This window comes from Rutilus rutilus (assembly GCF_951802725.1).
Source record: "Rutilus rutilus genome assembly, chromosome: 20".
Lineage (NCBI taxonomy): Eukaryota > Metazoa > Chordata > Actinopteri > Cypriniformes > Leuciscidae > Rutilus > Rutilus rutilus.
The window spans coordinates 8,218,268-8,235,255 of NC_140225.1; the positions used below are offsets into that span (position 1 = coordinate 8,218,268).

A 16,988-nucleotide genomic window follows, 5' to 3' on the forward strand; every position below is an offset into this window, starting at 1 on the left:
GCCCCCAGGCGGTAAAGAAAACGTTTTTCTATTACGGAACTCCAGACTCTCTCTACGAAGCAAAGCGAAGTAGCAGAGTCTGGTATTACCAGATCTACAATGAAGCACCTCTCAAACAGAAAATATTGTCATAGTGAATACCACTTGACCACAGAACAACCTGTTCCAGCTGTGTTTGATGTATCAAGTGGCATTTACATGTCAACACAGGTGAGGTATGCTAACCTCATTTTGAATATGCTTGACTCATGAAAGCAGACTGCATTTCAGACTTCCCAAAGTGCCCAAGCTGCATTTATTTAATGTAATACCAATCCAAAAAGACACAAACAGAAGCTTCAATACTGTTTATTAAAAGAATTGACCAGGTAAAATGTAAACAAAACAAATGTCAGACTTACAAGTTTCCAATGTTGAACATAATGGATTCACACTTCTCAGCCTCCTCCCCTGCAAGCATGTCCCTGTAGTGTTACTGTTAATTAAACACAAAAAACATAACACTTTGCCAAAGGGAGAATATACACATTAAATTCATACCTTGGGCTTTGACTGTCTGAACAAACACGGGGCAAGAATGAAACATTAAGCAAATTCATAATAATTCTATGGTCTTTTCACCATGGTGACAGGCGTAGGTCTAAACAGCTTCATTAAATGCAGTTCCAGAGGCAGCCCACACAAACCTACCCACGACTGAAGAGGCATACAACTGTGGACTGAAGTGACTCGAGACATGGTCTGCTCTGCAGGAGATTTAACTATATTTTCAGAACACAAGAAATCTTACACAAGGAAGCATACAATCTTGGTTGGAATGTTGTGTAACATTGTAGCACATGTACAACTGGAAACAATTTTTTACAATTTTGGAAAATACTGTAATAATAGGAATTTTATCATGCTTTGGGTATTACCTTTCCTTTTATTATTATTTTTATTATGATCAGCATCATCTATGTTATTATATCTATCATTATTTTTTCGAAAATTGTAAATAATGTTTGCAAATATGCATTGCATGCACCATTAACCACAATTTAGAAAATCCCAGTTTGAAACACTAATTAAATAAATATACACAAAACTGTACAAAGCTATAAAATAAATATTTCCACTGACACATTTTTTAATTATACTGTATGTACTGGAATAAAGTATGCATGACTGAAGGGACCAATAAACTCAATATATGTCTTTTCTGGTCATCTATACAGGGCATAAACCTCTTTAATTATTTATTAAGTAATTATGTAGTTCGTATTGAAAATAGCAAATGGCTTAATAGTACAACAACAAAGCAATGTAACACACTTGATCGATAACAATTCTCCCATTTACCTCAGCGGTGACTCCATTATATTTTATGGATTACACGGCAAAGAGATCTATTGTTTTGTAAGGACTGAAAATCTCATATTTTGACAATGTCATATTGTCTTGATCCATTCATTTCACTTCTTGGGACTGTGCATCAAACAGAAGCTGATCCGACTCTCTTGACATCTGTCAAAAAATAAACCCACAATGGCCAAAGGCCAGGTTCTGTTTTGTTTGAAGGGATATTTTACCCAAGAATTCGGTTATTATTTAGTCTCCTTTGTGTCATTCCAAACATGTATGCTGCTATCATTTGCTAAAATTGAAATCACTATGTAGCTTGCCATTAAAAAAAGCTGTATTTAATGAAAAAAGACAAAAAAAAAAGTGTTTTTATGACTCTTATGACTCTTTTATGACTTTATGTGCTATATCAACTTTTCTGAAGCCATGCAATATGCGATGAACAGACCGAAATTGCTCATGCCTAGAATTCAAAAGTACCATGTCTTGTTCAGTTACTTCACCCAGGAGAACCAATGGCATTTTAGCAACATTAACGTGACATTTTTGAATCTGGAAGCAGATATGAGCACTGCTGAGTGCTTTGTGTAGTTGCCCTAAATGAGGATAAAAGGCTTAATGACCATTTCCCAATCTATTTCAATGCAATCTCCAGTCTCTCTTTTGATCTTTCTCTGTCAATCTCGTACTCTCTCTAGTGCACTTTAAATTCACTTTGAATGCGGGCAGCAGTCGAGATATTTCTCATCCACAAACCTGCCCTGGCATGTTAGAAGATTCTGCAGGAGTGCCTCTCTCGACGGAATATAAGTCTCACGGGATGTAAACATTGCAAGCACGGACCGTATGAGCTGCATGAAGACAAGCATCTAATCACAGCTTGTGACCCTCTGGGAGAGTCGAGGTCAGACGTGGATGCAGATCTATCCTGCTCTCATTAGAGACTATGATGGAGGTGTATGCACGGACATGAATGCCTTTTGTCAAATGGAAATTGTGGGGGATTCAGAGATGGAGAGATGATGGAGTAAAAAAATGAAAGATTAATGGCAGGAATGGCTCCAAAAATGACAAAGCTCCATAAAGGGATCATAAAAGTGGTCCACGTGTCTTATGTGCTTTATTCGCACTAACTATTAATCAAGTGCATTTCTCATTGCTTTAAAATGAGAATATTCAAGAGATTTTAGCATCGTGATCCATTTTGAATCTGGCTTTGGAAGATTTTAAATGTGTGTTGTATTTTTTTTGCATCATTTTTGGTCACTATGAACTTTCGCTGTATGGAAAGAACTGAGGGAATATACTTCAAAATGACTAAGCCCAATGAAAAAGTAACAACATACTGTACAGGTTTGTAACGACATGAAGGTAAGTAAATCATTAAATTATGACATTATTTTACATTTTTAGGTGCACTATGCCTTCATCAAAGCACTTTGGAATAAAAAAATAAAGTGACAAAAAAAAATAAGTTCTACTAAAAAAGACAGAATCATTCAATAAGACAAAAAACAATGAGTCTAAACACAAAGATTAAGGAAGAAAGCAAACTACACTATCAGCAGTGCTCATCTTAGCTCTGTTCTGAACATGTGGCCTTAATGTTCTCCATTCGGCTCCGCTGCAATCTGCATATTCTGATCTAAACAGACAGAACCAGGTGCTACGCTCTCCTTAAGTGGCGGGAGATACGCCAAAACGCTCTTGCACGCAAGTGTGGGCAGCTGAAGCTGGACCAGTTCCAGGACGAACATTTACACAACAGTTTAATGGACTTACTGGAAGAGAAAGGATAATCAAACCACCCCAATATAACCATGTTACAATACTCATTGTTCATCATGACCCGACTAGAACTGAATTTAGTTTATTTACTGGCAGCAGAGGCCCAATTTCAAGCTGTTAAGCTGTTAAGACCTGACTGTAAGAGGTGCTGAAATAATTGGTCATGTCAAAAGGATAATCTAAAAAGGTCAGCATCAGCTTTACCTCTACTCTGTGGTTGCCATGGAAACCTCGCAGCTAATGACTGGAATTCTGATCAAGGAATCCAATAAGGAATCATGTCAGTTCTTGTGCATGTTGACTTATTAGAGACGTACAGATCCGATTCAGACAAATCCAGATTTAGCATGTTTAGTGGTCCATTTTTCAGGGTCATACAGGTACTCATTCTGTCCACATACTGTAGTCTTCCCTCTCGCAGCATTTTCAATTCAGAGAGCAACACAGTTTTATCGTATTGTCACTTTCACATAATTCGCAATCTTCCCGTCCTTGTAATCCATTCCATCCTCTCCAGATCTGTCAGAATAAGCAGCACCTCAGGGAAAACAAATGCTACCGGTACATAAAGTGCATCTCAGTGGTTAATACTGTCATCTTCCCTGGTTCCCACCCCTGTGAAACTATTAATAAAAGCCTTTTTTACACAATTAGTACCATCAAGTGCATTTCTCATTGTATTCAAAGTCTGTTATCCCTGCTCTTCTTAATCATGATTATTATTACAAGCGGTTACTGATATGGTCAGTGTTGGCATAAATTAGAAAATATTCAAATAAAGCACATATCAGACACATTCAGTGCTTTACAGCACTAGAGTTTCCACACGACTTGCCCCGTCCAGGCGCAAAACCTCCATTTGAGTTCATCTCGTAGCTTTTTTACAATTCTTCCTTGTAAACGTCTCTTCTAACCAGTTGTAACGGAATCATTTATATGATTCCCCAAGATGGACTCTTTTGCTTTGAAGATTCCCTTGCTGCGTGTCCCTAACTATACATCCCCAACTCCTACCCCGATTTGAACACAAGCACGCTGAAATAAGCCGAGAGCTGTGTGATATAACTTGCTGAGGTAGAATTTCCATGTGTTCGTTCTTTGCTATTTTGTAACCGGTGGGCATTCCTCAGTCTGCTGAAAGTCAAAAGCTCTACTTTTGAAATGTAAACGGAGAGGCAGTTTGTCCTTTTAGAAGAACACCAATGTTTTGTTTATCTTCCAATCAAAGCTGCTGCTGTGGCTACTTATTAGCATCCCGTTGAAGTAAAAAAAGGGGTATTAGACAATGATACATCCCTTGAACATTTTTAGAGGACACCAGCAGTTCGAAAACATCTCCACAGGGTAGGTGCGGTTCACACCGAGCTCTCGTCAGGTTTACTACACAGTTGCGTGTGCTTCCTCTTCTCCAGGATCCTGTTGAGCTCCTCCGTGAAGGAGTAATAGAGCGGAGATGTGGTATCTCCATCCGTCTGTCTCAGTAACACATAGCTGTTGCCATTCATCTTGCGTAAGACGCTGGGTAAGGTGGCAGAGAGTCCATTGACGTACTCTGATTCTGAAGGCGGTGGGAGAGGTGGAGCGGGAGGAAGCTCTTTGTTGGGTGACGTTGCTGCTTCTCCGGGAACAATCTGCAGCAGGCCGTCGTGAGCGTCGGCTTTCCCGTTGCAGTGGCTGGAGATGGTCTTGAGCTCCATGTGAGCACCTCGCTTCTTTTCAGCATGAGAAGCGGCCCGCAAAGAGTATTTACCTCTCCGCCCTTGCAAACAGAATCCCACGTACAGCAGGACGACTGTTAGAACAAAACAAAGGCCTCCTAGGATTGTGATTAGGGATAGGTACATGGCCTCCATGTTCCTCATGGACAGGAACTCAAAGCGAGGAGACATTGGGGTTGGATTGAAGTCCTCCGGGGAGTCGCTTTGGGAAGTCTGAAAGGTCCAGTAGATCGCTGTGGTCAAGTGTGGCTGCGTTGGCTCCACAGGAGGAGGTGCAGGAAGCTCCTGGCGAACTGTTAAGCTGTAGATCACCACAGGAACATGGACACTGTTTTCCAGGGCGAAGCAGCAGTAGTGGCCGCTCTGGTAAGACCGTGCCTCGATGACCAGGAGACCGTCAGTGCCGACGCGGTAGCCAGAGTCCAGCCCGTAACCCTGCAGTTTCTTTCCATCCAGCGTCCACTCAGGGGTTGCCAGATTGGAGCTGAGCTCACACTGAAGCAGCACGTCATCGCCCGCCATCACAGAGCGAGAGCGGTGTAACACTTGGTCTATGACACACACAAACATCAGTTACAGGGATATTAGTCACTCAGGGTTACTTGGCTTGATTATATCACTGCAGTAATGGCAATTCATTGGACTCTTCTAATTAGGAATAACCTGTAACCTTAGATATTGGCTAATATCCACTTCATCCCATCCCGACTTATCTGACATATACCATTTGCTAACTGAGGAATAAGGAGACAAACTGACTATACTGATATGATCACAGTGTTGTTATTGTTGACTAAAACTATTAAAATAGTTTTCATTAACTGAAATAAACCTGAAATAAAACATAAATATTGAAAAATTATTAAAAAAAATTACAAATGTTTCTGAAATAAGTTGAAGTACTAAACAAAAAGTTAAATAATTTAAGAAAAATTAAGAAAACAAAAATCAGTAACAAAGACAATAGAAATGAAAATGAAAATTGAGAATATAAAAATTAATGCTCATTCAAAATATTAATAAATACCATAATAGTATATAAATAATACTAAAATAACACTGAATCACCACCGTAACACTGACTAATACAACAAATGTTTTTCATACCGTCTGCTGTGGATTCCTCACAGCCCTGGTTTCCATTGAGAATATCCTGGGTCAGATTAGCTCTGTAGATAGTGAGAGGTTATTATTTGGGACACACCGGCATTAGAATTCTGACCGATACTAATTATTTTCATATAATGGCCGGTCACTGATAAATGTGTGATTATCTAAACGGAAAAAAAAAACATTAAAAACTATAAACAGAGATTTTTAATGCTACAAGTGAATCTAGGTATCACATCAATATAATGTACAGCATGAAAAAAAGTACTTGAAAAAAAAGTACAAAGTACTTGATTTACTTCAGGTAAATGAGCATTAGATGACAGCAAAGGTAATCTAAATGTAAAAATATGGGAAAGGAGCATGCTCAATGAAATATTTAAATATAAAATAAAATGAAATATTCTGATGCAGAAAATAATAAATAATAAATTGTCTGACAACTAATATGGTACATATTGTGCGTTACTAATGTTTCATTGATCAAAGTTCATGAACTTTTCATGAAAACATTTTTAAAAAAATAAAGCTGTCCTTATTAACAGAGTACTTGCACAGTTTCATTCAGTTAATTAAATAGTTAATAAGGACAGCAGAGGTACTAGTATTTGTGACCATGCATTCGTACCTGCTGTTGTGTGATGTAATGTCCACACACTCCAGTCCATCCCAGCCACAGAAGGGATCGCGTGCCATCACGCAGTCGAAGCACGAGGAGTATCTGCTGCATGTGGACAAGGGCAACTGCACCACTGAGCTGGGCGAACCCACATACACACTCATCTGACAAAGAAAGGTTCAAGTGGGTAGTAAGATTCACATTGTGGGCTGTGCATAAAATCAAATTACACCCATATAAATTTAAACAGGATATAATGGACTTGCAAACTTTATAATGGGAACAACCTGTTGTAATAATGTATTTACAAATTCCAGAATGTAGACACTTCTTTCTCACCTGTTTCTCAGAGATGACTATACTGTCCACTGGCTGGGGCTCCTCGAACAGCTGCAGCTCCTCAATGATGTGTAGCTGACCATTAACCATCACAGCCCGCTGTAGCCAACCTTCATCTGGAGGAACATCGAAACCAGATTAAAGACATTCCAGTGTCAAACCACTTTTATTTCAGATAAATGATTTAATACTTTAATAAAAATTGTAATAGAAAGCAAAGTTCTTCATACATTTTTTTTTTGGCTTCACTCAATATATTCTGTAAATTACCAGTACAGATTATGTTTTATTTGGACCTGCACAACCCTGCAGATCAAAAAACCTCAAATAAACTGCCAGGTTTTTGATAGATAAGAGCTAAAGGGAGGTCACTGCAGTACCTGTCCCAATGAAGAGTACGTGGTATATCTGACCATCTAGAGCAGTCACTTTGTGTACGGCAATTTTAGTGTAGTCCACATTCCTCCTAAACAGCAGGGGGCGCTGTCCTTGAGGAAGGATCTGCCTGTACATGAGCGGATGGCGACGGACAAAATGAAGTACGTCATCTGGCAGGTTGGTGGATGAGTTGATGCCTCTTGCTCTAAGTTGATCTGTGATGCACTGAAGAGAAATGGAAAGCACAAGCGAGGTAAAGTCACCTTCCAACAATGCACAGTAGTGGCCAAAAGTTTAAATATTACACCCTTTATTAAAATATTATTACAAATTTGTTAATGATTTAGTAAGCATTTGCATAGTTGTGCTTGGAGTCAGGTCAATTGTTTTATTTGTGATAATGCAATAATGCCCTTATATTTAAAATATAAACAAATATTTTTTCCAGCTTTCCGAGTTTTCACTGTTATACGGTAGGGGGCGCTATTATGCATCTTCCGAAAGACTGATCACCTGATCAAAACGCAGGCGAAGAAGCAGCGGAAACAAGCAATAGCCTATGTAAGCATATGCATATGTAATATAATGCAACCATCAACATTAAACCACATATAAATCAAAACTGATGTCTAACGTTACTGAATGAAATGTCGACCCAGGATGAGCTATAGGACTGTCGATGGACTCAAATTAACTCCATTTATGTTTTGATAATCATTCTGAATCCGATCCAGACATAGCCTTTGACAAAAATGTGATTTTCTCAGCCTTTCTGCTCAAAATGTTGCTTTTTTATTAAACTCCCACATTCAAATGTTGATAATAATATAATTATGCTGGCGATGACTGGCAACTTTTTTCAAAAACGCGGGTGGGAAAAGAGTAAAAAACAAATATCCCTACCAGACATCACTTTTGGCCATTACTGTACGCAGCCATATTTTCACAGCCTTGAAAAGCTAGCAGACACCAACAATGCAGGGTCTGAAATTATCCCTTCTTCTTGCTCAGTGGGATTACCAACTAATTTCCAAGAACCCATCGAGAATGTAGGACATTCAGCTATTCTCAATCTCTTGACGGAAAATTTACAATTTAACAGTCATTTTAATTATCTGACAGAAATGGCTAAGCGTTCACAAAGAAAATCTTAGGAAAGGCTTCTTTTTCAAAAACCTAAAATAGGCCAGGGAAAACCAAAATTGTTCTTTCCTTTACATTTCTGAAAACTTCCAAACATCAATTAAAGGTGCAATATCAACCCTCACTCGCATTCAGACTCACTCATTAGAAATATCACACATTCAAAATTCATAATGCAGCCAATCAGCAATGATTTTCTGCCTGCTGCTAATCTCCATGGCAAAAGCTTTGATGAAATAAACCCCTTTTCTCCATGTGCACTCTATAAAATTGCTCATCAGCGTCTGATTTCTGGATGAAACTAGATCAAGGCTCTACCTGTACCATGCACAGCGGTAAGAGAGCTTTAGTAGCTCCACCTGTGAAGTGCTGACTTGTGCTTCCCCATCAGAGTCAGCAGGCAGGCAGAGTTTCAGGGATGAGGATAATCAGGCCAGTGTAAGATGAAACAGGGGATCAGTATAGCTGTAATCCTGTATAGGCCTTACCGAGCCGGGTCGAGGTTCTGGCACTTTCCCTGTGTACTGTGCCCATTTAGAGCTGGAGTCTTCTTTGCTCTCCATGTAAGGCCCCTCAAAGGCCCATTGGATATCCGAAATGGAGTACTGGCATATAGCAGATGCTTTTACATTTTTCCTGAAAAAGAAGCTCTGGTGAGTATTCTTTCAAAGCAGTACAAAGGAGAGAAATCCAACACTACATGATGTCAGGTAAAACCCTGAACCAACGCTGGGACTATGAACACCCACACTCAGCCATTTCTTTAGGATATATTTCAAGGGAGCACAAAGAAAATTAGTGAATAGAAGGTGCATTCATGAAAGTGGTGAATCAGCCTAGGTGTGAGCGCTTTGTAGCTGATCCAGTTTCTAGTTGGTACACTTGGGTTTATTAACCGAAGAGCCTCTCAGCTTGTGCTGCGCTCATTGTTTCTCAAGGTCTTGGCATGTCAGCATAGAGCCCTCATAAGCCTACTGTGTAACCATGGAAACAAGAAAAATAGATTACAAATTTATTAAAAAGCGTGTGAGAGAGGTGAGGGATGACAGTGAGTGGGTGAAGGGGGCGAGACAGGAACATAGACAAAGCTCCTCAAATGATCAGTGCAAACCTATTGAGAAAAAGAGGAAGGGGCACTTATTACGCGAATGTCGGATATAGTGGAAAGTTCATGTGACATTATGCATTGAAATATGCCTAGTCATTGCAAATTATGCTGATTTGAATGTATCATCAGGGTAACGTTACTTTGCGATTTTTAGCGAAATTTCAAGATTGTCTTGAGAGATCAATGGGTTTATTTGATATATGATTTGTAAGATTTAATGTCTATACTGTATGTAGCACCTAAAATCTACCTTTATGGAGCCTGAGTCCACAAAAAAATCATCAACATGATCAAATGATGTAATTCAGGGATGCCCAATCCTGTTCCTGGAGATCTACCTTCCTGCAAAGTTCAGATCCCACCCTGATCAAACACAACTGAACCAGCTAAGTAAGATTACTTGATAATTACAGACAGGTGGTTGGATCTGAACTCTGCAGCTAGGTAGATCTCCAGGAACAGGATTGGGAACCCATGATGTAAACAATGAAAATTTTTCATTTATGGGTGAACTATCCCTTTAAGAGAAAAGGTCTTTTACTGGAGATTCCATGTCTGATTCAAACTTGCCTAATACTCAGGAAAACAAACACCCACGTCAATGTAAACTTTACACCCAAGCTGATGACATGGTGACACAGCAGTCGTTCAACCTTACGCTGCCAGAGGTCAGTGTGGTCAGGTCGTCAAAGCTCAGCTGACGCACTCACTCTCATTTTATTTATCTGTCCTTGTTTTGCTCGCTCTTCTTCTGCTTCCTAATTATTTTCTAGCGTAGCAGACATTATGGTTCATCCAGTCGTGTCATTCATCACTGCTACTCGTATGTTTGCGGTTTGCGCCTCAGGCAGCCGCAACCCACAGATTGATTGCCTGGCAGCTCATCAGAACCTCCCCTCTGGTTTCAGCAGGGCGTCAAAACTGTCACGTCAGTCACAACGGCAGACGTAACGCGCGTGTGACCTATGTGCTATAACCAGATAAGTGCTGAAAATATGTGTGAAAGGAAACAATTGAATAAAAATAAAATTATTTACTCTCATGCTGACAAAAATAGAAATGTGGCCCTCAAGCTTCAAAGAACAACTTTTAGGATTTTACAGTTTTAGCAATGACTTTAGTCAAAGACTTGGCTATACGTGTCCAGAGCAAATTTTCTGATCTCCTGAGAGATTGTGACCTGCTTATGAATAAAACATGCTTTGTGCTGCAGACAGCCAGAGGAAGTGTCAGCGATTTTCATTCTGATGATCCTGGTGGACTGTAAGTACTGTCGCCTCACTTGATGTTTACGGCCAGAATAAGGCTGACAGGTGAACTTACTAATAGACAAAATCTATTTCAACAAACTCAACAGTCACAGCAAAATGACATGATGCTACCTCGCAGAATCCTTTAATCATTATCAACTGAGGTGTTATTTGCATGCCATGTATGGCAACACAACACTTTAAGCTCCCATGCTCAACTGCCAGGATCATTTAAGAAAGGTGGTTTGCTTTCATTTAAGAGTTTAAGTGCTTGAACCCACTGCAGATCACTAAGATCCAGTCTTTCTGAGAAGTAGAACCAGAAGAAGTGGCGATCATCATGTCAGATAACAAATGTAATGGACATCAAAACACAATTGCAAGTAAATAAATAGCCCATTATGCGAAAAACGGATATTGAAGGATTGTACAAAAGTGATCTTACCATTCCAAGCCAAATATGCCATAGAAAACAGAGTCCTGAGAGCTGGAGCCCTCCAGAAAAAACACACTCCGCAACACGTTGAAGTGAAATTCATAGTCCGGTAAAGAACACGCCAGACGTGCCTTCAGGAAGGAGGTCCACTTCTTCTGTAGCGTGAGAAGACCTCCTCTGTCTCTCTACAAGATGAAGAACAGAAAGCAGCTGAAAGAAAATCATAAGACGCAACAGCAGATTCCAGAAGGTATGCCAACACTACCATTCAAAAGTTGGACACTGAAAATTCTACTTTGCCAGGAATAACTTACATTATAAAATATATTAAAATAGAAAACAGTCATTTTAAATATTACTGTTTAAATGTTTTTTTATCAAATAAATGCAGGCTTGGTGACTTCTTTCCATCCCTAAACTTTTGAAAGAGGGTCTACATTTAACATGTATTCATTAAGCATATGAAGCCACTTGCAAATAAAAGTAAACAGTAAAAGTAAACGTAAACACAATAAAAATCATTTTCATTAGGTGCACTTAGTGACATAAAAAAAACTTTTTTCATTTAACACTATTAGAAAAACTCAAGTGTGTTGTGAAAACAGCTGAAGAAAGCCTATAACTTATTTTTAACATGGATCACTGGTTATTGGCATGGCTGTTGGAAGCAAACATTATTATCAGTGTGACTGTGGGAAAAGGAAACGCACTAAATTGGATGGGGGTTTTTGCATGTAAAGGAATCCCCCATCATGTCAGGGGGATAAAGTGAATTTTCCATGCTGCCTCCAAAGAGGAAAATAAATCTTCATGGAGGAATGACTTTGACGGGACCCAAAGCCTCTTAGCAATTCTTGTTTTCTCCAGTACTAAGTTTTCAGTAATAACACTGACATTATAATGTAATGACCTTTAATTCACTGTGGGAAAAAAAAGGCTTTTGACTGTTGATTCATGATGCCATCTTCTCAACTGGTGATATTCAGAAGCAGATGTATGGTGATATGAAACCAGAGCACAAAACATTGGCACTTTACAATAATCCACTGCAGATCTTTTTGGAGATTTAAAAAATAATATGATTTCTAGTGATTTCTAACCTATGCATAACCTGATTTCGCCAAGTACAACATATTCCTGGATCAACATCTTAGCTGATCCTGGAACAGTCCATTCAACCAAATCAGGTTTGAGGGAAAAGTTCACAATTTATGTAAAGTTTATAATAATAATAATAATTTGTTACATTTATATAGCGCTTTTTCTGAGACCTTAAAGCGCTTTACATAGATGGGGGAATCTCCTCAACCACCACCAATGTGCAGCATCCACTTGGATGATGCGATGGCAGCAATATTGCGCCAGAACGCCCACCACACACCAGCTTACTGGTGGAGAGGAGACAGTGATGAAGCCAATCAGTATATGTACAGAGGCCAAGGGGCAAATTTGGCCAGGATGCCGGGGTTACACCCCTACTCTTTTTCGAAGGACATCCTGGGATTTTTAATGACCACAGAGAGTCAGGACCTCGGTTTAACGTCTCATCCGAAGGAGGGACTCAGGGTCCCAGAGAGTTTAGGCTCACAATCAGGTGTTATTCACCTAGGCTATAATTTCCCTCTGATTTTAGGGATAAGTTATGGATTGGGTTAGGACTAGATTTTCAAACAGGAATATGTTGACCCAGGAACTCAAAATAAGGATGTGCCTAGCCTACACCAGTATGAAGAAACTGAAAGCTTTTATTGAGACTTTTTACAGACAGTTACTCACAACAACTGAGTTACTATCCTTAATTATGGCTTTCCTCCCAGCTCAATGTCAGTTAGTGTGTATTAACAGCACTCAGCCCCACTAGTATGTGGATAATGAACAATAATCTACTCATTAATGTGACCCTGCTGTGTGAACTGCCACAGAGAACTGCTTTTACCCTCAATCCTCAGCCTGCTTAACACACTTCACCAGCCCCGATTCACAATCCACTTGAATACAGTGTAATTCAGTCTATGTTATCTAAGCTACTATTATGTACACAGTCAATACGATTTCATTTATTCATTTTGAAATAAATTAGCAAGGACACATTAAATTGGTCAAAAGTGACAGTATGTGACATTTATGATGTTAAAAAAAGATTTTTTTTTTTAAATAAATGCTGTTCTTTTGAACTTTCTGTACATCAAAAAATCCTGAAAACATATTTCCGCAAAAATATGAACTGTTTTCAATCTTAATAATGAATTATATTTCAAATGTTACTGTTTTTTTTTTCATCAAATAAATGTAGCCTTGATGAGCATATGGGACTTTTTTCAAAAACAATCCTCAAACATTTAAATGACAGTGCAGGTTATTTGGGTAAAAGTTGATATGAATGACAGCTGTTAGCAGTTTGCTGGTGGCTACTTTACAAAAATGTATCACAGCTGGGAGGTCAGGGGCAATTGTAAAATAAAAACTGCACGACTGATTTAAGAACTGAAAAACAAATTGATTATTTCATTAAAGTATCAAATTATAGACTTTTGTTGTATATTTAGTGTCTCTATATGATATGTAGTAGCCTATATTATCGTAAAAATTATTTAACCCATTTTAAAGAAAAGTTGAATCCACATGCATCCCCATAAAGAAAAATGCAACTTAATTCTGTGGTAATGTCTAATTTCGCAGTAATGCCAGCTGAACTCAAATACACTCACAATTTACATCTCGCATGCTAACAGCTAGATGTTAGACAGCTAGATCGGATGGTAAATAAACACTGTCGAGTAGCAGTCTTGAAAAAATGTGAAATTGCAGACATGTTCAATTGGCACTTTGATCTGAATGTGTAGAGCTAGACTGATGGGTTGAGAAGCGAGACAGAGAGGCAAGTCTCGTGGGAAGGGAGCCACCGAGAGAAAGAGAGAAATGCCTGGCAACCACACTGCTGTAAAACCCTGTTAGAAAACCTGTAGAAAACCACACTACAAATAAAGGAGCATTTTTAAGACAGAACCCTTACAATGGTGATTGGTGAATAACTTTTGTGTATGTGTGTTATTTTTCAGGGCAGGGCAACGGATGTCTCTGAACAAATTAAATGCGAGAACCATGTCTTGCCATCTGTATTATTATTTTGTGGAGAGAATAAAACATTTGTTCCATCCCGTGTGGAAGAGATTAAACCCTCAACCATTTGTTCCACTTTACTATGCAAAGCATATTTACCACACTCTGGATTTACACCTACTAATTTTAAGAATTCAATTAAATGATTTAATTTAGAGTCACATGAAAAAGAAAAGGTACAGTGACGGGTGGAGTGAAGAGATCGTCTGTAGTCTCGTACCTTGCACACACGTGCGACCCGTGCTACTCTGCTGTGACTGAAGTATGGACTGAGCTCTTGGCTCTTCTCTGTGAAGAAGAAGTATATCTTATCGTCGTCTCCCACTGAGCTGCTCACGCTCTCATTCACCAGCGCTGAGCCCACAAAATCAGCTTCTGTGTGGGACATGACAGTAGATTGCTGTTAGTACATCACGCCACAATCCTGACAAGTGAAATAAAAATATACTGCAATGCTGCACATTAAAATGCTTAGTTAAAAGTAAATCTTTTTTTATTATTATACTAAAGTAACTACACTACACCTTTACTTTCGTTTTGTATTTGTTTATTCATTTTATTAAAAGTTGTGAAACGTTCGCCGGTTCCCGCCTCCTTCTTCCCACAACAGCTAACCTTGCTACATCTATATAATATATGATTATATTATATTTGCATTTCATTTTTGACTTGTAAACATACAGTGGAGAACCATTTGATTAGTGACCTAATATAATTCAGAATTTTAAATATTTTCCCAATTTTCTTTGTTTTACATTTTTTAAATCATTCTACAACTTTGATTATTTCCCAGTTTAAATGGTGGACTCAGACTTGTGGACGCCACTGTACTGTTAAATGTCCAAATATTATTAACCTACTATGACTTGAGAGATCCAAACATACAGTAATGTTGATAGTGAGGGATGAAATATTTTACTAATAAAATGTGCTGCAGTAGACCCACCCTGTAGCCATTGAGTTGGAGCCTCTTCTGTTTTCAATGTGGGATTCGGAGAGTTGCGTCGGATATCTGGAAAGCTCCGGAACTCATACTGAGATGCTGTGTACATCTGCTGATCTAAGGGAAACAGAGGGCCAAAATATAGCTCAAGAATGTTTAGCTTAATATCTTTAAGATATCCAAGGACGAAATGTATTTTGCTTATTAATTGATTCCATACCAATTAGCAGGCCAGTGTAGCCTTTGGTAGGGTCATATGGACATTTCTCTCGACCCTCCTCGAAGGCTGACGAGATTTTAAACTCCCTCGCATCCTGAAAAACGCAACAAAATTATTAAGACAATCCTAAATGTGAAGGTTCTCATCTTAAAGTAAGAGTTCTGGGTGTTAAGAGACTTAAAATGCAGCCATTACAGTTACTTACTATGTATGCACAAAGAGGGCTGAAAGCATGTGTACCACAAGTGTACAAGTGTGTGCTGTTGAACCTCTGCAGGAATCGTATGTGGTTGTAACACTCCGTCTGTTAGGATGAGGAAGTCTACATCAGTATGTGTATTAGAGATGAGAACACAATGGATGGAGATCTTGACTAACCTTGTTATCTTTCCCTTTGTTCAAGCATTGTTGCTTCTGCTCGTCTGATGCCTCCCAGTCAATCTGTCCAAGTAAAAGATTAACAAGAATTCTTGAAATGTCAAGACTTGTAAAACTGTTTTCCTGGCAAAACAACTTCCTGCTCTAGATTGCAGTGCCAAATTGTACTAACCTTCTGTGCATTAGTTGGAAGTGGTACACAGTGAAAAAAAATCTAAGGTATTCTCAGGAGGAAAAGAATTTATAAATTATAAAAAATTACAACCATTTGTAAGTTTTAAAGAGATAGTCCACCTAAAAATGAGAATGTTAGTAACTAAACCGTTTTGGTTCCCATTGATTTCCATTGTATGGACAAAAAATGCAGTGGAAGTCCATGGTCACCAAAACTGTTTGGTCATCAACATTCTTCAAAATATCTTCTTTTGTGTTCCAAAAAAAGAAAGAAGGTTATACAGGTTAGGAACAACATGAGGGTAAGTAACTATCCCTTTAAGTGTAGGATACTGCAACACATAATTTGACTTCCGTTCTCCTTTATAGTGCTCATGCACCAATATTATGTAAGAAAAAAACAAAAAAACAATTCGGTATGCAGATAAAAAAGAAAGAAGACCAATCCCAAATCAGCATGCATTGCAAATATCACAGTGATGTCATAGTGGCCGTGATGTCAAGGAGCTGATTAAGGATTTTTTTTAAACACAGTACAGAATAGTTTGTGCAGTTTGGGCCTATTGGTTAGACTTGTAACCCGAAGGTCGCTGACTCGCGGGTTTGATTCTCAGAGCAGTGAGAAGTGTTCACTACTCACTGCTCCCAATGTATGTGCACTAACTTGGTTGGGTTAAATGCAGAGGACAAATTCCAAGTATGGGTTACCATACTTCACTTCACTTAATCTACATTATATTCACATATGCAGTACATAATGTATTAGCCCTATAGTTACAGCATGACATATTTAAACCTATAACATTTTTATTTCATAATTCTGACTTTTTCTTGCAGTTGCGAGTTTATATATCAATTCTGAGAAGGAAATACTTAGAATTGTGGGATATAAACTCGCAATTCTGAGGGGAAAAGCAGAA

General features: G+C 38.7%; 1 protein-coding gene across 1 annotated transcript in view; it reads right to left on the minus strand.

Moving 5' to 3' along the window:
- Positions 1 to 332: 332 nt before the first annotated feature.
- Positions 333 to 16,988, minus strand: part of sema4ga (sema domain, immunoglobulin domain (Ig), transmembrane domain (TM) and short cytoplasmic domain, (semaphorin) 4Ga) — a 37,171-nt gene continuing 20,515 nt past the window's right edge. Inside the window, exons 4-15 of the mRNA XM_084390994.1 lie at positions 15,895 to 15,957; positions 15,722 to 15,820; positions 15,517 to 15,610; positions 15,300 to 15,413; positions 14,574 to 14,728; positions 11,243 to 11,418; positions 8,928 to 9,075; positions 7,299 to 7,521; positions 6,919 to 7,034; positions 6,589 to 6,743; positions 5,958 to 6,019; positions 333 to 5,401 (exon numbers count right to left, since the gene is read on the minus strand). Of these exons, the coding sequence (XP_084247120.1) occupies positions 4,488 to 5,401; positions 5,958 to 6,019; positions 6,589 to 6,743; positions 6,919 to 7,034; positions 7,299 to 7,521; positions 8,928 to 9,075; positions 11,243 to 11,418; positions 14,574 to 14,728; positions 15,300 to 15,413; positions 15,517 to 15,610; positions 15,722 to 15,820; positions 15,895 to 15,957 (2,319 nt within the window). The 3' untranslated portion in view covers positions 333 to 4,487. The remainder of the gene's footprint in view (positions 5,402 to 5,957; positions 6,020 to 6,588; positions 6,744 to 6,918; positions 7,035 to 7,298; positions 7,522 to 8,927; positions 9,076 to 11,242; positions 11,419 to 14,573; positions 14,729 to 15,299; positions 15,414 to 15,516; positions 15,611 to 15,721; positions 15,821 to 15,894; positions 15,958 to 16,988) is intronic.